General features: G+C 40.2%; 2 protein-coding genes across 6 annotated transcripts; both read left to right on the top strand.

The window, feature by feature from the left end:
• The first annotated feature begins 299 nt into the window (after positions 1-299).
• On the top strand, positions 300-16,611 carry git2b (G protein-coupled receptor kinase interacting ArfGAP 2b). Of its 5 annotated transcripts, none has more exons than XM_029276604.2 (20): positions 300-504; positions 1,486-1,619; positions 1,747-1,859; positions 2,961-3,066; positions 3,966-4,052; positions 4,143-4,273; positions 5,450-5,544; positions 5,658-5,703; positions 5,967-6,015; positions 6,112-6,184; positions 6,292-6,389; positions 6,505-6,616; positions 7,862-8,013; positions 8,121-8,273; positions 10,336-10,545; positions 10,709-10,798; positions 11,398-11,480; positions 11,935-12,090; positions 13,797-13,860; positions 14,137-16,611. In XM_029276604.2, exons 1-20 carry the CDS (start codon positions 453-455, stop codon positions 14,344-14,346), a joined length of 2,214 nt encoding a protein of 737 aa, XP_029132437.2. In that variant the 5' UTR covers positions 300-452; the 3' UTR covers positions 14,347-16,611. The 5 variants fall into 5 exon arrangements, with proteins under 5 accessions (XP_029132437.2, XP_065821529.1, XP_029132436.2 ...); XM_065965457.1 differs by having other exon boundaries at positions 5,964-6,015; positions 11,938-12,090; XM_029276603.2 differs by having other exon boundaries at positions 301-504; positions 5,964-6,015.
• Positions 16,612-16,750: 139 nt separating this feature from the next.
• On the top strand, positions 16,751-19,326 carry LOC109981139 (glycolipid transfer protein). The gene is made up of 5 exons (XM_020629793.3): positions 16,751-16,930; positions 17,377-17,435; positions 17,555-17,688; positions 17,811-17,961; positions 18,284-19,326. Exons 1-5 carry the CDS (start codon positions 16,828-16,830, stop codon positions 18,464-18,466), a joined length of 630 nt encoding a protein of 209 aa, XP_020485449.1. The 5' UTR covers positions 16,751-16,827; the 3' UTR covers positions 18,467-19,326.
• The last annotated feature ends 902 nt before the right edge of the window (positions 19,327-20,228 follow it).

Below are 20,228 nucleotides of genomic sequence, written 5' to 3'. Positions count from 1 at the left end.
AGGTAAATACAAGAGACAAAATCAGCTAAATGATTTCCATACATATTGAAGCATATTATGAAGCATGATCCTGATTACTCATGCCTAAAAGTGCAGCATTTTCATATTGTAAAATAAGTCATTGTGCTTGAACTATAGCGTTGTTTATCAGTTTCATAAGAAGGGCCTACAGCCTAACAAATTTCAATGTGAAGAGAAACTTAAAAACTCTTAAAAACAGAGTAGGAGCAGGAGAGAGACAGTAAAGGGTTTAGGGAGGAAGGAAGCATGCAAGGAGGCACTTAGGAGGCTGTGCAAGTATTGGAACCAGACCCGCTTTGTTCAACAGTAGGGGAGGGCAGACGAGCCCGAATCGTTCATTTCAGTCTTCAAGAGCGGACTCTCCTGTCTTATCTTTTGTCTGTGTGTAACGTGTCTTTTAAACATTTGTCTTTGGTGGATTCTATCGAGGGATGTCAAAGCGAGTGCGAAGCAGAGAGGTCTGCGCTGACTGCAGTGCTCCGGGTACGATGTCAAAAGACGCTAGCTTTAGCTGCGGAGCTAACAGCTAGCCCTGACTACAACCAGCTAACCTAGTTTACGTTGACAAATGCTCATGTAAAAACCTGTAATTAGCAACATCTTCGGTGTCTAAATGATACGGTTCTAGATGTGCTTGTTGGAAAAAAAGTTGTCCGGAAATGTAGCATTTGCGTTTTTTAGTCGTGTGTTGTTGACATTGATTTGTCTTAATCCTGAAACTCTTTTTGCTTGAATTGTCAAAACGTAAACAGATGAATTTATTGAACTATGCAACCTTATTAACTAATAATGTTAACATTATTATTATTATTATTATTATTATTATTATTATTATGACTAACTTAACTAACGATACTGATAAGGATATCTGATGTTGACCCCACGCCTTGTTGCATCTGAGGTTGTGTTTTCGGATGTGTTGAAGAAATTGACCTGTGTTGTTTCTGCTGAATATCCTGATATCACTAAAATCGATTAATAACTATAAAAGGCGTGAGTGAGTGTTAAGTTATTAGTCCTAATTATTTAAAGACTTTTCGGCTAAGTAGGATTTCTGTCTTCTTGTGTTTCTGCTTATAATATGTCTACACTCATGCACTTTAACTTATGTCAGTACTGTCCATTTACAACTGTTTTTGCACATTTACATTTAATCTTCCATATTTAATTTTTAACCATCTACAACTCTGTTTTTGCACATTTACATTCAATTTTCCATATTTAATCTTCCTATTTAAGACTAGTAATGCTTAGTGAAATCCTGGTTGTATATATTCACATTCTTATTTTTTGATATCTTTTAGTACTTATTTACTTTTTAGTTAATATTATATTGTGTTTAGATTTGCTAACATTGTGTTTTTTACTTATATTGTGTGTTTGATAACCTGCTGCTGTAACGCCACAATTTCCCAGTTTGCGATCAGTAAAATAATTCTATTCTATTCTATTCTATTCTTTTAGAGCCACGCTGGGCCTCTGTTAATAGGGGTGTTTTGATCTGTGATGAGTGCTGCAGCATCCACAGAGGTCTTGGGCGACACAGCTCTCAAGTCCGACATTTGACTCATTCGTCATGGCCATCTTCTCAGCTACAGGTGAACACAGCAAACACACTAAACAGCCAGATGCAAGCTGTTTCATACATTGGTTGACATGTCATGTCATATCAAATGTCCAGGTTACTGTCTTAACATGACATGTGTTGTGTTTTCATGTTACTAGATGGTCCAGACACTGTATGGCAATGGAGCTAATTCCATATGGGAGCACAGCCTTCTGGATCCTTCTTCCTCAACAACCGGGAAGCGCAAAGCCAACCCTCAGGACAGAGTACAGTGAGTGTCCTTTAGGGATGTGTCAGTGCTGATTATGATGTGCTTGTTTGCACTTTGAGATAAAGCTCTGTTGGTGACATGGATTTTTATAGTGAAGGTCAGTGAACGTGCATAATCGGGTTTCTGAACCATGAACATGACTCATGGCTTGTCGGTCTCGAATAACCTTTAGAAACTAATTGGATTGATCGTGTGAATTATAAAAAAAAGACAACAAAATGAATTCAGTGTACTAAAAAAAACTTTTTTTGAGATGATTAACTGAAGTATTGTGCATGTGAGTAACTTTCCCTTATAAGGTTTTTTTTTTTTTTTAACAATCATTATGTACTATAACTTGTATAGCTGTGATGGAGTCACCCACATCCACTGCCTGGTATAAACACTGTGTCAGTCTCGTGTCTAACTGGCGGAGTAAGGATAAACATTAAGCCACGTATAAACACAAGCAGCGCTCACACTTTTAGCAAATGCACTTAATCACAAGACAACCTACAGAGACAGACAGAGAAAGTTGGTATGAAACCAAACAGGAGGCAGATTTCTGATTCCAGGATATAACATAATTGCTACCTTATTAGGTGTTTCCAACTGTTTTGTTCACAATGGACCACAGCTAAATTTAGTTCCTGTCTTCCAGGTATAATAAAAGCTCCTTCTTGGGATGGAGTGGGTGTGGGGAGTAGTGGTAAAGCGCTTTCACGCTGTAATACTGTTGACTGCAGCTGTGTCAGCTTCCTCTTTTCACAAAACCAGGAAGTTTGCTTGTAATGACCAAAGGACATGGTGACAAAATTAGGCTTTGTTGCAGTAACCCCTCTAATGTAGGAGCTGTAACCTACATGTCTGGATACCATCAGAGAACAAGTGTTCATGTGACAGTGAGGTGGGCGGGGGGAGGGGGGGGCACTTGATCAAGAAAGAGTTTAAATGTGAATGTTGTCTCAGCTGTCTGCCTTATTTCATTCTACAATATCAATACATCCCTAGTTGAGATCCGTAAAAAAAAACGTTGTTGTCGATCATGTGAAGTGGTAGTCAGTGTTGACGGTTTTCAGTGTTGCTGGTTTTAGTTGGCTTTTTTCTTCTTCTTTTTTTAAGTCCCAACAAGACGGAGTTCATCAAGGGCAAATACCAGATGTTGGCATATGTCCATCGGATGCCTTGTCGGGAGGATGACAGTGTTACCGCAAAAGACCTCAGCAAGGTGAGAAATGTACTCTTAGTGTTTTTAGTGGATTTTAATTGTTTTGTTTTTAACTAATATGGCAGCGCGAGAGAGACAGGGAACGTGGAGAGAGAGAGAGAGAGCGAGAGAGGAGGACCTCTGATTAGAGGACTATAACCTCTGAGCACTAATCGACTAACTGAGCAAAACCAACCCCCCCCCCCCCCCCCCCCGAAAAATTGCTTGGCTTTTTTGGTTGAGCCAATTAGATTCTGTGATTGAAACCCAGCGTGCTGTGGAGAAATAAAGTAAAGCTCGTCTTCTCATCCCAACAAACTGAAGGACTTACATTGCCAAAGTTCAACCAGGTTTTTTTTTTCTCATGTAACTTTTTTATCAGACCACTTCCTATATATTCCAGAAATGTCGTCTTGACCTATTTATGGACACAGATTTTGCATTCTGTCCCACTGCAACATACTGCCGCTCACATTTCCTGAACTGGACACGCTAGGACTTTGAATATCAAACTGTGTAAGCTGTCTGACCCAAACTCTGACATCCTCTACCTCTGTGTCATGCTTCTCTTGGATTTTTGCTTTGAATTCCGTGTTATTTCCCGTAGATAAATGAAGTACAAGCTGAATTATATGCATGTCAAACACAGACATTTCAAAAGCCATCAATGGCTGTCCAACGGCGAAGTCTTTATCGTTCAGAAAGTGAAGAGTGCATGAAGGGTAACGTACAGAATACATAAAAAATACACATACAAAAATTGTCTCTCCCTTGCAAGAATCCAATTTTATTTATGTTGATATTTATCAGGTCGATCAGTTCTTGGCAGGTGTATTCAGTGACGCAAATACTATCTGTTGGCACTTGAAAATCAGCTAAAAAAAAAAAAAACAACCCATTGATTTATCCTTTCCTTTCAGCAACTTCATTCCAGCGTTCGGACTGGAAACCTGGAGACCTGCCTCAGACTCTTATCTTTGGGAGCACAGGCCAACTTCTTCCATCCAGTACGTATAGTGGAAAAAGCAAGCAAACGTTAATGAGAGTTGACATAATACTGATGCTTCATTATTATGTTGTTTTCTTTGGGACAATAGGAGAAAGGAAACACCCCACTGCACATAACAGCAAAAGCAGGACAGATGTTACAGGCCGAACTGTTGGCAGTTTATGGAGCTGATCCCGGAGCTCTGGACTCGAGCGGGAAGACCCCCATTGATTATGCAAGGTAATGCAGGGTCAATGTTTTTGAGGACTGACTCATGACAGTGACTCCTTACTCCACCTCTGTCAACCACAAGTACTGGTTAGTTTGATTTGTCGAGCTGTTGGCTAAACAGATAATCAAACTCAACATCCAGCTGTTTCCCCCCCCCCCACTATTGCGGTTTGAATGATCAACGCATCGAGGGGCTGAGAGCACCAAAAAGCCCAGCTTACTGTCGACTGTAGTACAGGAAATGATTCCCATCCTCGTGTGATTTTAGCGTGCGCTCAGGAACAAACCCTTGTGTGAATTATATGAAGAGTTTTGTATGAGGAAATGTAAAACTTAAGAGGAAAGTAACAGAATCACTGGTTAGGAAAAGAGTTATTAACTTTGAAGAAATAGTCTCAAATGTTTAGCAATACAATGAACATTAGAAATAGACCCTTAGGGCGTTGGGTGGGTGTGACTAATTCAATAAGTGTTTCACTAACTGGGCCAAGATGGGAAGGAGAAACTTGGACTGAAGATGCAGAGACACAGAAACATTATTCAATGATTCGTCATGTTAATTAGAGGTGTGATTTTTTTGTGGTTATTGAAAGTATTTTAAAGAGAAACATAAATGATAAAGACATGCTAAGACAGATAGTAAAAGACAGATACAGAATCATGGGCTTGTTTTAAAAAAAAAATCCCCCCCAAAAAAAAAAAGATCCTAGAAAAAGATTAACCAAACCATATTTGTATACAGAATGAGAAATAAATGAATGCTTTTAAAAAAAAAAAAAAAAGCATAAACAAAATGTGTGCTATTCGTAAATAGTATATTGATATGCTCACTGCACCTTAATCTGTATATTATAATCCTAAAAATACACTTATATTTATAGCATTTATTTATATTTATAGCATCCCATTAATCCAGCCATCCATATATACCTAATAATTCACTTTTTTTTAGTCTACATCTGTAAATTTTGTAATTACTGTACATAGCACAGACTCTTGCACTTTCCGCTTATTTGCACTTCTGGTGAGATGCCAAACCTCATTTCGTTACTCTATACTTGTATATGTGTAATGACAATAAAGTTGAATCTCATCTCATCTCATATCCTACCTCAGTCATGCTTAAGTCTTAGTGATTCTCCATAGTTCTCGAGCGTGACCTTTGATTCTGTTTTCTCTGTGCAGACAAGCTGGGCACCAGGAGCTGGCAGAGCGGCTGGTGGAGATCCAGTATGAGCTCACTGACCGATTAACATTTTACCTCTGTGGGAGAAGACCAGGTAAGCAGGAGGCATATTAGACCTCATTTCATCCACACATGACATTACAGAGCTGACGTCTTTCCACTTTTCTATGATAGTTTCTCTCTCATTATCTCCTCGTTGTTTTGTAGATCACAGAAACGGGCAACACTTCATCATTCCACAGATGGCAGACAGGTAAGAGCTCTTTTTCAGTCATTTCAGAAGTTGAAATGTCTTGCACCACACTACCAGTCTTTTTTTTTTTTTTTTTTTAATGTCAGCTAGAACGTGCTGCATGTTTTACTGTTGCTATGGTATTTTCCCTGTGCTGCTTTGTTCTGATGGATAAGAAATGAGTAAGTATGACTTTCGTTCTGCTGTTTTCGCTGTCTTGTTTTCACGGAATTCTGTGAGCAAAAAAAATCATCAATTTGACTTTCTTTTCCCGTCCAAAGCAGCCTGGATTTGTCAGAGTTTGCAAAAGCTGCAAAGAAGAAGCTCCAGTCGGTGAGACATGTAGTTTGAGGTTTACGATGTTTTGTGTTTTACATTCTCTTGTTGAAGTGTTTTTTTGAAATGAACCAAACGTTCTGTTTGTTTCAGCTAAGTAACCATCAGTTTGAAGAACTTGCTATGGATGTTTATGACGAAGTGGACAGAAGAGAAACGGATGCAGGTAATTAAAAAAAAAAAAAAAAGAACAAAATGTGATGCTGTTTATCTCTGCTTTTATAGACATTCAACTTCGATGTTGAATAAATCTTGTGCTTTTGATTATTACAGTGTGGTTGGCCACCCAGAACCACAGCACACTTGTAACAGACACCACAGTTGTGCCTTTCCTGCCTGTCAACCCCGAGTACTCGTCCACCAGAAACCAGGTAAGTGACTGCACTCAGTGTTTTTTTTTTTTCCTTTCGGATCTTCTATGTGATCGGGGAGAAGTGGATTTAACAGAGCTGCCATGTTTTTAACTTTTTTTATCTGTTTTGTCAGGGTCGTCAGAAACTGGCACGGTTTAGTGCTCATGAATTTGCCACACTGGTTATCGATATTCTAACTGATGCTAAACGGCGGCAGTGGGGTAATTCCTGTGACAGTCCCAAAGGTAGGAGAGGTCTTTCATTGTTTTTGTTTTTTTATATAGACCATGAATGTCTTTGTTTATGTCCTTTTGTTTCTGTTTATGTTGTTTTAATGCAGGAAAATTGTTAATTAGTTATTCACATAAGATTTTCATTTTTTAGTTAAGAAAGCTTAAATTGCTAAATAACTATTTACCATGTGGGCTCAGCTAAACAATCCACAATCAGAACATGAAGTCCTTTAGACCAGGGCTTCTCAACTGGTGGGTCGGGACCCTAAAGTGGGTCACAGAGCCATTTTCAGTGGGTCGCGATCCCGCAAATGTGGGCCTGGAAAAAAAAATGGTGTCAAAAAGTCAGAGGAGTGCTTTATAAACCTGTTTGTTTTGATCCATCTCTTTGTTCTGTCACATGTTTTCTACCATCTGACGCCCAAACTGCCCATTTTTCATTAAGTAAATTTGATAAGTAAAAAGAAAACTAAAATTTGGATCAAATTTCTCTTAAAGGCTTTATATGCGATTTTTTGATCCAGCAGATGTCGCCCTTGAGCACCAGCATGAAACCAAAACAACTCGCGCTGCATTGTTGTGTTAGCACGCTAATGCTAGCGATCTTTATTATGCTCGTATCTTCACACTGCATGTAAATTTACCCGAAATGACCGTGATCTAGAAACGCTTACGTGACATTCAATTAAGCAGTGAGTACAGTATGTTATTCTTCTTTTCTCTAGTCCCTCAATTAAACAACTTTTAATCGCGAGGGGATGAGCTGGCCGGCCGTCCGGGCGATGTAAACAAAGTGAAGATAGGACTCAGAAAACATCACAGACAGTGGGACTCAGGCGTTACACTCATTGTAAACAGTCATGACTCACAGAGTTATTTTCAGAGGATATACGCATATTAAGTCTTTAAAGCAGTTGGTGGTGGGTCCTGAGACTAGCTCAGTTGAGGAATGCTGCTTTAGACCGTATGTGCAGGTGTTCGTGCAGAAACTTTGCCCATCACATATTGTTCATTGTGGCTTTAACAATGAAAACCCCTGACTTCTATAAATCATAGCAAACCACACTAGAGCCTGTTTTCTCTCTCGAACAAACTCAAGAACATTCAGATTCAGGCCAGTATAGAAGAGTAAGCCCTGACTTTTGGATTCAGTAAACACAAATGTAACGCCTTCTTTAGTATTTGATTGATACAGCTGCCGGTTTGCAGCGAGGCTTGTTTGATATCTGATGCTTTGATTTAATGGTCTCTCTTCAGATAATGTGGAGCTGATCCTTCAGGGAATCAACAGCCACCATAACAGCGAGAGCCAAGACAACGACCAGCCGGATTACGACAGTGTGGCGTCAGATGAGGATCCGGTGCAAGAGGCAACCTGTGGGGACAGCTGCAATGATAGAAGGACCAAGGTGGATGTTGTTCTGAGATAATTCAACACGTCTTGCTTTACGTTTTTTTTTTTTTTTTTTTTAAATGGACAAACTGATGCTTAACTATGTGACATGTTCTCCTGCAGAGTTCAGAGTCATCTGACCTCTCTGATGGGCCAATCACAGTGCAGGAATTTTTGGAGGTAAAGACCGCCCTCACTGCGTCCGAAGCCAAAATACAACAGCTTCTAAAAGTCAACTGTCACCTGAGTGAAGAGCTGCGGATGATGCAGAGCAAGGTCAGTGAATTCACATGTGATTGATGAGTAGAGTGGGATTTTAAATCAGAGGTTTTTTTTTTTCACACTTCTGGTTTTTACAGTAAAGTGTTCAAACACAAAAAAACTTATAGTCTGATTTACAGCCCTTAAATGAGATGGTATCACACATTAAAAGTTAAAGACTAGAGCTCACTTTTCTCTGGCTTTATGTCATTCACATTCTCTCTCATACTTCTTATGTGGGAAGCCTTTCTTTCCTCTCGACTGTAAAACAGCCAGTGTTAAAAAAAAAATGTTAGTTTGCCGTGCAAGACTTGATCATTCTCCGTGTTGTGAGAGACATTGAGCAATACGATTTCACCATCGGACATTACAAATGTATGGTCAGGTTTTGGGGCGGCAGGCTGCCCCCCTAATATAATGGTAGGGGAAACACTGCAGTTTAAATAAATGAATATACAATTGACCGTACAAACTCAGTCATGTCAGTTCACTCTGAGTTAACTAACTAATGAATCATAGAGATTGTTATATATGCTTCTGGATGTGGCAAAATTCCTGTGGTAATAATTAACAGCACACCAGACCTCCTCTGGTGTGTTGTTCAGTGGAAAACAGATCAGATGTCGTATTTCTGTGACATGGGACTCTGAATCCTCGCTCTGATGCAGACCACCGATGTCAAAACAGCTGAGTACATTTATCAACAAATAGTGGTTATGGAGGTCTCTATGATGCGTCATTGTAAGTTTACTCAATCACAATCAAAAAACAGCTTAAAACTGCAGTGATGAGAACTTAAGTGTGAAAGATCATTGAAAAATAAAGATCACTACATGGAGCAAGCATAAGCGTCACACGATCAGGCTATATGTATTATTATTCTGGGCAAATCACAGCACTCATTTCCTTATTTCTGAGAAGTACAAAAGTAGATTGTCCCACTTAGCCCCACTAGTACTTAGAAATGCTTTTTTTTTTTTTTTTTTTTTTTAACTTACTGTGAGGAAATCCTCCTCTGTTAATATTTCTACCACTTCAGTAAAAGTTTCCAGAACATCCTGGTTATACAGGCATATCAACAGAACCTGTAGTGGACTGTGTTCGCTATGATCACTCCTTTTTTTGTTAGAATATATTTCTACCGAATTACCGCCTTTTCTACATTTGGCATTTGGATTTCAACTCGTCCTGATTGTTTTTTAAACACATTTACACTCAGATTCTATCCCATCCACCCATACTAGTCCCTCCTCAAAGACACGAGCAAATCAGCAGAAGCAATCTGTCGGTGATCGGATTTTCTAGCCTCAGCTCTAGACTACATTTGCTTGTTAAAGGAAGTTGGTGTGTTTAAAATAGACAATACAGATTGTCACTTAGAGACCCATATTAGGACATGGAAGTATTTAAAAAAGAGAACTGTCTGCAGCCCACTTTCTTCTTTTAATTTGCCTGAGAGACAGTTTGAACTCAATGTTCTGCCTCCTCCTGCTGGAAACATACAAGTAAAGTGGGCTGTGAATACGCCTCTTCTGATAATCATGTTAAATGTAGAGTCTCAGGCAGACGCTCAAGAAAAGGAAACTTGTTTTAGCCTGGTAGCACAGACCTCTATGTCCTTGAAGTCTCTGCCTTTGTGGCATTAGATTCTTTGTTATTCCTCTTATATGTCAATTTATTTGACTTTATACTAGAGAGTGACTTCTTTAAGATGTTGTAAATAAAGAAAGAAGAAGCCTGCTGTCCGTTGCATTTTACAATTTCAAACTGTATTTCATGTAAATAAGGGCAACCACTTGGGCAGCAGTTTCTCAAGGGGTCATTCTTCAGTAGTTGCTGTCAACACTCTTGTGTCAGCATGTTTTTTGTTTAAGAAACAAACCTTTTGTTGTGAGAAACACCGTTGAAGAGAAACCAAATACAAGAGGGAGTCGAAGATGAGCCCAGCATAAAGGTTTTGCTTTTCCCCCTGCAGGGCTGAGCTGTATTCCACTCTATTATTAATACCTGGCAGAGCCTTTGTAAGGAGATCATACCCCAGCTCCACTTGAACTGAAAGATGTTTTGTTCTTCTCAGCTGAGCTCCCTGCAGACTGAAAACACATCGCTGCGATGGCAGACCCCCAGTGGACAGCAGCAGCCCCAGGGGCCCTGTGGTCGACACCCACCCCGCGGAGGTCGCGCCATATCCATGTATGAGACGGGCTCCACTCCGAGACAGTTCCCCCACCGCGTCGACACGGCTCGGCATGAGGACGGAGTCATTTTACAACCTTTCCCGACTAATGTAAGCACACACAAGCACCAATGTTCCTGCTGGTTTGTCGTCAAAAGACAAATCAATGATGCCTGGCTTGGGGCTGGTGTTGGTTTTTCATTCATTCATTCATTCAATCATCGTTCATTGCATCTCAATAGAGTATGCTCAACTTGGTTTGACCCCTTTCTAGATTGGGAGGGGTCCTTTGGGGACGGCTGCTTCCTCCCTCCCTACCTTCCCCTCTTCCCTGTCCTGGTCGTGGGATGAGAGATCTCGAAGGGTTAAGTACTGATGTACTGAAGACGGTGAAAACCCGTCCCGCTGCTTGACCCCACAGTCTTCTCTATCCTGACCTGTGTCTTTAAACTGCTTCTTTTTTTTTTTTTCATCGGTTATGGCCTGCCTGCCTGCTTGCATGCACCACAGTGCCTCTGCTTCAGTTCAGTCATCTGAACACCTTGTTCACCACTCAGCTTGTTATCCACACAAAACCTCAAAGGAGAAGAAGTGAGGACGAGATGTGGCCCCAGAGAAAGCTGTTTGATCAGTCAGGCTGCTGGGTTCAGTATCTATAAAAGATAGATAACATGGCTAATAACAATTAAGTCCTATCTGTTGTTCCACAGTTCACATCAGGATTTCTCTGCATTTACTAATAGCATCCACTGCAGTACACACCGTGTTACACAACATGACACGGTTGTATATCTCCTGTCTTTTTCTCTTCATCTACTCTAAAGCCAAATGTCTCCTACTGTGAGCTCGGTTTGAACTCAGAAATGCATGATTCTGATTTATTTGTGCCTACTGTTAGAAAATGTGTTAATCATACCGGAGATAATGTTGTCACTTGGTGGTAATTGAATGATGTCTCTATAGGGCTGTAGTCTGGAGGGACAGAATATCATGCTGGAGAACGACTACGACATGACGCCCAACCACTCTGAACTGGACGAGACTGGGTAAGAACATTCGTGTTAAGTTTGTGCACCACAGCTCTTAATCACTTTTTTTTTTTTTACATTTTTGTTCTCCCTTTGTAGTTTGTAGCCAGAGACTATGACTTCACTTTGGCAGAAACAGAGTTTAAGTTTACTTGAAAGTGAGGGGGAGGCTGGACTAATAATTTGTCTGGACGAATGTTAGGACAGTTTTACCAGTCTGACTCCACAGGACAGAGATTCATATGAAAGGACTTGCATTTGTCTGACGAAAGCTACCAGTTGTAGAAAAATCCACATACGGACAAATATCAGCAAATGAATTAAATCCATAATTACATTTTTTTAAAAACCTGAATTTTTCACCTCTTGAAACCCTGTTTAACTAAATGTATTGAAATGAGTTTCTTTATGAGATACACATTCGTACAGCACTGTACTAGGATACAGAATGAGTTTTTCTTTTCATTTCTAGCAGCCCTCTGCCAGGGTCTGACGCAGGCGAGCCGGGGGAAGACGGTGAGCGAGATGCCACCCTGCCGTGCACAGAGGACGTCATCTGTAAGACGGAGCAGATCACTAAGAACATACAAGAGCTTCTGAGAGCTGCACAGGAGACCAAACATGAAAGGTAGTATAAGATCTTGAGATTATTATCCTGTCGTATAAAATAAGTCTCTTTTTATATGAAGTGCTTTTTTAATGTCATTTGAGCTTTAACGTTGTTAGGCTACATATGATCCATGACTGTATTTCTGACATTCTGCGTGTCCTTTTGGGGAAAAGAAAGGAAATGGTGTTTCAGCCTTCATCACAGCTGGTTCTATGTCAGTGGTTTCCAGTAGTCGTCCTCAGGGACCAGGGCGCTGCTGGTTTGAATCTTTCATAGTCAGCTAACAAAGACGGATTTTAACCCAGAGTTGCAGTGATTTGATAAACCAGCAGCACCCTTCTCCCAAAGAGCAGCATTCAGAACCCTCCTGAATTTTGGCCTCGCAGACGGGCCCATGTCCTTGTGTCTTAGAAACTGCAGCTGACAGGAAACAAACACCACATGACCACATACTCCCCAGTGACCTTTAAATCCACAGCGAGTCAGTGTAGATAATGAGGTGTCCTGCAGTCAGCCATGAACTAATTCTTTGTTTGTTTTTTTAATAATTTTCCTCCATTCTCCAGCATTTTAATGATTTAAGATATAAATGTTTCACCTCGTGCCAGCTTAACCATTAAAAATACTTTAAAATCAACAGTGTTCATTATTCAGCAGTGTAATTCCTCAGAGTTTTAGCAGCTGACTTGGCTTGCTGTTAGTGCTGAAACTGATCAGGCTCTGTGTTGTGGTCCGTTCCGATCGCTCTCACCCGGTCTGCATCATGCAGGTAACAGCTGGTGGCTGTGTAGTGACAACTATCAGCGGCCTCCTGTTAGTAACGTTACAGCCTGCTGTAGTCTGTTACTGTAAACGTAGACAATGTGACGGAGATATAGCTCCTAAACGTGCATCGTTTGCAATGTGTGTGAAAAAAAGATCACATATAAAACTTAAAAAGATTTAAAAAGAAAAGTTCATCTGAGATTCACGGAGAAGCATTTTGATTTGCAGTGATGATGTGAAACAGCACAGTTTGAGTTGTTTAGCTGAGAAGTTGGAAAAAAAATATTACAAACGTCTTTTTTCTTTTTGGGTCGATCCCGGAGAAACGATCCGATCTGTTAGAAAAAAAAACATGATGTTATCTTAACAGTGGAGGTTGTGATCCGTGACACCACTACTTGACATACAAATTAGGTCATATTTTTCTCGTTGGGCCAAACAATACTGCTTTCAGTTGATGTTCCCTATTAAAAAAAATAATAATAATAGAAATACTGATGTTGATGCCGGGTGTCTGTTTTTGTTTTGTTTTTTAAGTCCCAACAAACATGTCCGACAACCAAGAGTTATTTAATCTCACACTTTGTTCTGATGTGACTCTTTTTTTTCAACATACATGATCATAAACAGCAGATATAAAGTATGTTTTACATCTTAATAGTGTACGTGTGCAAACAGCAGCAGCAGTTGTAATTAGGTGCACTGGATAAACCAGTTTGATGATATGAAACGAGGCTTTACGAGGTTCTTTGTCTATGATTGTAAAACTCCTCTTATTGGAATGAAAAGTGTCCTGTCATTATAGATGAGTAGTCAATGTTTGTAGGACAATAACATCATTTTTCCTTTCCCTTAGGCTTAATGATTAGGAATGTTTTTGGTGTCTGCTTTGCTTTGGTGCTCGTATATACGCCACAGGTCGATTCCCCCAGTCAGCCATTTGTCTCCCTCTCCCACAGCTTCCTGCCTTGTTCAGAAAAAATCTGTGTGGCTGTGACTGAGATGGCCGCCCTTTTTCCCAAGGTAAGACGACTCCGACCAACATCCTCCCCCTCCCCCCCGAGCAGTTATAGGATTTGTACTTTGTTAGAAAACAGCCAAGGGGAATCGAAGCAGACTCGTTTGAAATGGGAAGGTCCAGTTAACCACATTACTTGTTTTATGTTCGCTATATATTGGGTTACTTTGTTTTATGTTGACTCTCACTCACACACATAGCCATCTGAGAGGGTTTTTATTTATGGAAGCTGTCAGTTCAGTTCCTTATCAAGTCTCCATCATCCCTCCATTCCCTCACAGAGGCCGTCGTCAGAGACCGTGCGCGGGTCTCTGTGTCTGCTCACATCGAGCGCCAGCCGGCTCCACGGAGAGTGCCAGAAGGCCGCGGATCACAGTCCCTGCCCGGCGGACATCCAGCTGGTCACTCAGCAGGTCATCCAGTGCGCCTATGACATTGCCAAAGCTGCCAAGCAACTTGTCACTGTGACAACCAAAGAAAACAACAACTAGTAACTGAACCCCAAAGACATTCCTGATAAACACCCCAAATACAGTTTAACGGTGTTGCTAATTTTCCAATTAATTAGTGTTAACACCATTTCCCCCCCCCCTGAATTATCTATGTAAGGCTCACATACATTCCTTAAGTTGAGAAAACATTTAAAAAAAAAAAAAGAAAAAAGCTTAACCATTCAAAGTTAACGATTAATAAAAACATTAGTTTTATTTAGTTGTCTTTGTATCAAGGTTATAGGTAGTGAACGTCATCTTTAAAAGTAGGACCGAATCTGATTCTACTCTTAACCTCACGATGTGAAAGTAGTTGAATCCACAAAATGTCCTCAAGTGCAATCCTGTGTGCGTACATCCAAAACAAATAGAACAAGTTATTGAGTCTCATACGTTGTACTTCTCCCCGTAGAGGTCATCAGTGTAGCTCCTCCAGGTCAGACCAATCTACAGTAGATGAACTATACTTAACACCGGTGACATTAGTCGTTTCCCTATAGCCGTTTTTAAGATGCAATGACAGTATTTTAATCTTGAATCATCATGACACCGCTCGCTTTGAGTTTCAAATGTTTGTTTCGTAAGCAAACTGTGATTTTTAGAAAACCGCTTCACAAGAATGAGCACCGTGTTGAGGCCAGCAGATCCAGGAGTGTGCCAACGATCAATCCATCCAGAAGCTCATGTCACAGTTCAGTCCCTCCTCTCTGGTTTAAGACGTGTTTTTAGGTGAAGCATCGATAGTTTTGGAGTTAAGATGTTACAGCCATACTTCTGATGTTGTGTGTATGTGAATGTGTGCTTGCAAGTGTGTGTGTGTGTGTGTGTGTGTGTGTGTGGGCAATACTGTCACAGAGAATGGCCCGAGGGCTCATGTGAAACCCAATTTTGAATCAATTTTAATAGCATTATGCAAATATATAAGATGTATGTATCCATGTAATTCTTTATCAGAATAACCCAAATGCTATTCTATTTATGAACTTGTATGTCATACCTCTAAGAAAATATCAATGTTTATTTTTTCATAAGCTTTTGTCTAACATGATGCTCCTCACAGACTAACTTGTGTTCTGAGGTTTGGGACAGCTCAGCCGGCAGTAAGTTAAAGGCACCTGGTGAAAAACTCTCTGTTTAATTGATGTGGCATGCTAACTCCAGTGTTTTAGATGCTACGTGGTCAAATATGTACAGCTGTGTTTTACAATCACTGATCACAGTTAATATCCTTTAGGAGTTAGAGTACTTGTTGTAAAACCTGGTGTCCTATGTGCCACTCGTTGTGAGGCAGGAACGTTTAAACCAGGGGTGGACAGAGAAAAGAAATCCCTGTTCATTCAATATTCCTCCTGTAGACCATCAGTTTTGTCTTCAGTTTAAAAAAAAAAAAAAGTGTAAGTAATAAACACGTTACATCTGGTCGACATGAAAGAATGCGACTGTAACAGTTTCAGTGTAAACGTTCAACCTCGTCCTCTTAAGAATCAAAAATTCTGGAGTAATTTCCAAAGTGGTGAAATTCTGAAATTTCAGAACAGGTTTTCATAGATGAATAAGTGAATGTCCACAAATTAATTGTTTATATCTTCTGTTTAAAACAAATGTCTTAAAAATGTGTTTTTTTTTTTTTTTTAACTTTGCATTTACTTGATGACCCTGCAACTAAATTCCATGGCCTAAGAGTCTGCTTTTGTTGGTTGTTTACTTGTGTTTATAAATTATACATTTGTAAAAATATTTTTTATGGTGTATTTTTAATTCTGCCCTTTTCGTGAAAAAACAGTACGACTGGTTTATATTAGCTAGTATGGCCACAAGCTTATGAAAGTTTTTGGTCAAACTAGATCATGTGTTTTTTTGTTGTTTTTTGTTGTTTTGTTTTTACCCTTGAGTGTGAATTAAACAATGATGCCATTTTTGCTTAAGCTGTCAAACTTTAAACTTACAAGGGGAATAAAAGCTGACTTTACTTTTAAAAGTTAGATGGCTTTAAGTCTTTTATTTAAAACCCAAGTATTGTAACAGAGCCATGGGAGCATTGGCTGAAATTGTGCTTATTAAACAACCTTAAAATTACCTCAGAGCTCCTACAAAATAAAGTTTAAAAATACAGATTTTCAAAGTAATGGCTCGCTTTCATGTAGGTAACTCTCCACTCCTGGTTTAACCCTGACATTTAATCCCCTGTAACTTTAAGCCTGCCGCTGCCTCTGTTGTTGAAACCATACCTACCTTAGGTATAATAAAGTATTATCCATACCTCAACTCGGTCTTTGTCGTGCTTTGTTTGGGGATACAGCGGTTTTCAACACGCCTATGTATATTCCCCCCCCACCACCACCACCTGTTGGATGAGGACGCGATAGGGGGCTGGTGTCGCTTCCCCACCCATCTGACAAAAAAAAAAAAAAAAAAAAAGAGTTCCGGGTTGTCTACAACCAAGAGCCGCTCGCCACAGCTGCCTGTTCAGACGGCGGGAACATGTCTCTTTTACTGGATAATCAATTCAAAGAGCTACCTCCAGACAAGTCGATAGACACAAAGTTGTTCCTGGAGACTGTCGCTCATCTGCCAACATTTTTCGGTGAGTGTGCCTCCATTTAAACTCGATAAAAACACACACACACACACACACACACCGAGAGTGTCTGAGGCGGTCGTTTCGTTTCAGGATACGGTTCATACTTGGCTGACTTCTTCCTCATGACATGTATTGCTAAATGACTTGTCACTTCTTCTCTGACACCAGGTCGTGGTTATTTCACGCAATACACAGCAGAAGAGCAGCACCATTGGTCGAGCTGTACCAGCTGTGTCGCCTGTATAGGGACAGTCTTTGTTTACTCATTGCACAGTGGCATACATTGAGCTCATTGTGCCTTTATCTTACTAGTGCATTCACTGCATGTTTAGCCCTTACTGTTCACATTTAAATGCTGACCTGCATTCATGGTTCCTTCTGAGCGAAGGACTTGTGTGATGAAGTCATTCATATTTAATTGATGTACTCTCAAATGTCTTGTCTTTCAGACTGCCTGGGTTCAAAGGTGTTTTCACCCATTAAATCAGATATCAGCGGCAATATAACGGTGAGATAAAAGATTTTTCTGTGCCAATTCATACAAGTGCTTATTCATGCAACTTATGAGGTCTTCTATGGAGTTTAATGGAAATGCCCCTTCATGCAAAACTTCTGCTCATTTTTCAGAAAATTAGAGGAATATATCTCAAGGATCCCACAAAGTATGTGACCCTGCAGAGTATCCTGGAGGCAGAGCGAGAGGCCCATGCAGCAGAATGGCCCAAAGTTGGAGCTACATTAGCTCTGATGTGGCTGAAAAGGTGAGCACTCTCTGGACTTCATGTTATGTCATGCTGTAGGTTGAACTTTAAGCTGCTGAACTGAAGTAGACAGAGAATTATTGTTGTGTTTTTTTTCACTATATGCTGCGTCTCTCCTGCAGGGGTCTCCGTTTCATACAGATCATGCTGCAGAGTTTGGCAGATGGAGAAAAGGATGAGAACAACCCCAACCTCATTAAGGTCAATGTGACCAAAGCCTACGAACAGGCGCTGAAGAAATACCACGGGTGGATGGTTCAAAAGCTTTTCAGTGTAAGGAAAATTGTTTCAATTTCCAGTTTATTTTTTTTTAATGAGCCCTCTTGCGTTAACGGACTGTATCTAAAGAGGTTTCTGTTTTTGTATGAGGTTTGTTGAGTGCCCCCTCACCCTGACATCTCTCCATTAATGCATGTCCATAGGATCTTGTGTATTTCTGCCTTTTGTGTGTGTAATATGTCTCAATAACAGTGTGAAATTAAATTTCCCCTCGCAGGATTAATAAAGTACATCTTCTGAATTGTACATACCTGTTTTAATAACCTGTGCAGTTAATGGTTTAGATAAAGACTCCCCCCCCCCCCCTCCATTACAGGCAGCGTTAAACGCAGCTCCCTACAGATCCAACTTCCTCAAGTCTCTGTCCAAAGGAGAGGAAGTCAAAGAGGACGTCTGTTTGGCGAATGTGCGTCAGTTCCTGGTGAACTACACCATCACTGTAGACGCGATCTACGAGATGTACACGGATATGAACGCAGAGTTGGACTACACAGTTTGATGCCGCTGGACATCAACTTGACTGGATACGCAGCAGCGTCGTGATGACAGACAAGTCCAGTTTTCCTGTGATTGTAAAAGGAGGGTTTCTGTTTTTCCTCAGTGTGCTATTTAATACTTCAATCATGCCTTAATACTATGTGGTCTTACAATTATGCTTTAATTTTAAACAAACGTAAGGAAACAAAAAGCACTTCTATGATATTTTAAGAAATAGTTGATTCATTACAGGAGTTGTGAAGCGCTCATTCTTATGCATCACTGTTATTATGTGGGATGCTGCTATCGTTATTATGACATACACACAGGTAGCTTTCACCTGTTCCACCAGGAGAGGACTGGAAAAACCATTCTTACACCAAACCCTTTCTGTTAATGCCTCACAATAAGAGGCTGTCTCTGCCTCCTGAGCCCGCGAGTCAGTTGTGCCCATTTCAGTTCTGCAGCAGCTACGCACCAGTGTGTGCCTTGTTGTCAAACACGCAATGTTTTTGTTTTCAAATGAAGCTTGGAATGTTTTTATTATAAATTCTGTTGGCCGTAAACCCTTCCCCCCCCCCCCCCCAGGGGTTTAAGGTGTGTCTGTTGAGTAAGTAGGTGTGGTCTGGTTTTAGTGTGTGTTTGTATTGTTGTGTTATCTGTGTTTGTCCTATTTATATCTCAACTGACACAACAACTTCAACACAATGTTTGTCATTTTGGCAGACAGCATATCCTGTACACAATTTTGAATACTTGTTTATATGATCTTAATATAGATGGGGAGTGTGTTTGATTCTCAATAAATTACTATAATTATTTTTTTTTGCTTATCACAGGGTATTTATGTTTGAATTAAATAAAGAAGTTATGCAATTTGGATGAATCAGTCTAACCTCCAGTTACTTTTAAAGTTCTTTGTGATTCCTCTAGGGGGCGATATTAACTTATTTTTGTCCTACTGTTTTAAACGTGTGTTGTTTCAGTTACTAGAATGTTTTAAATAATGCTCAGTGATAAGAAACATTTTCTAAGTGCAATTGGACCAGTTCCAGTATTCCCAAACTAAGCTCTTAATCTAAAATAGTTTTGATTCATGTTTGTCATTTTGCAAGTATGCAACTGTGGACCAACATTTCATTTGCTCACAGCAAAGATACTTTTCATTCTGCTTGCTGGAGAAAATGTGAACAGTGGATGCTGAACACTGTTTTTTTCAAACATCAGCAATAAATTAGAGCAAATTTCCCTCCTCCTCGTTATGTCCCCTAATCCCCCTCCCAGATCAAGCAGCCTGTTCCTCTGCCCAGTCTCACTTATCTGAAGTGTGTCCCAGAGGTTGGAGTGGCTCTGGTTCCTCTCCCGGAGGAGACGAGTCTGAGCTAATCGTCTCTGAGTGAGAGCTAGGCGAGCATGTCTGTAATCCTGAAGGTTTATCAGCACAGTTGCCTGGCCTGGCCTGGCCTGGCCTGACTGATAGATAGGATGGAGAAGCTTCAAGCAAAGCCGTGACACAAAGGGCTGAAGGCAGGAAATCATTTACAACAATGCCTCAATGACAAAGCCACTGACCTTTCACTCAGAAATATTTGTTATCTGCAATGAGGTAATCAATTGAAAATTGCAGTTCTATTCCCAAGAGTGCGTATAATGCCTTTAGTCACGCCATCTAGGTTATTTGTTTTGTAAAAGCCTTTTCAAAATGGGTGTGCATTTGACGTCTATGGCAACCTAAACCACATTACTGCTACAGCATCCAATTTAGGGAGGATAAATGAAGCAAA

The sequence above is a fragment of the Labrus bergylta genome, chromosome 17 (genome assembly GCF_963930695.1).
Source record: "Labrus bergylta chromosome 17, fLabBer1.1, whole genome shotgun sequence".
NCBI classification, from domain to species: domain Eukaryota; kingdom Metazoa; phylum Chordata; class Actinopteri; order Labriformes; family Labridae; genus Labrus; species Labrus bergylta.
This window is presented reverse-complemented; position numbering and strand designations above follow the sequence as displayed.

Bases quoted from the DNA above. Each gene is read 5' to 3' on its own strand.
- git2b (XM_029276603.2), top strand. From the start codon at position 453: ATGTCAAAGCGAGTGCGAAGCAGAGAGGTCTGCGCTGACTGCAGTGCT. The intron at 505-1,485 runs GTACGATGTCAA...CTATTCTTTTAG, and splicing joins CGCTGACTGCAGTGCTCCGG to AGCCACGCTGGGCCTCTGTT. The intron at 8,274-10,335 runs GTCAGTGAATTC...TGTTCTTCTCAG, and splicing joins TGCGGATGATGCAGAGCAAG to CTGAGCTCCCTGCAGACTGA.
- LOC109981139 (XM_020629793.3), top strand. From the start codon at position 16,828: ATGTCTCTTTTACTGGATAATCAATTCAAAGAGCTACCTCCAGACAAG. The intron at 16,931-17,376 runs GTGAGTGTGCCT...CTTGTCTTTCAG, and splicing joins TCATCTGCCAACATTTTTCG to ACTGCCTGGGTTCAAAGGTG. The intron at 17,962-18,283 runs GTAAGGAAAATT...CCTCCATTACAG, and splicing joins TGGTTCAAAAGCTTTTCAGT to GCAGCGTTAAACGCAGCTCC.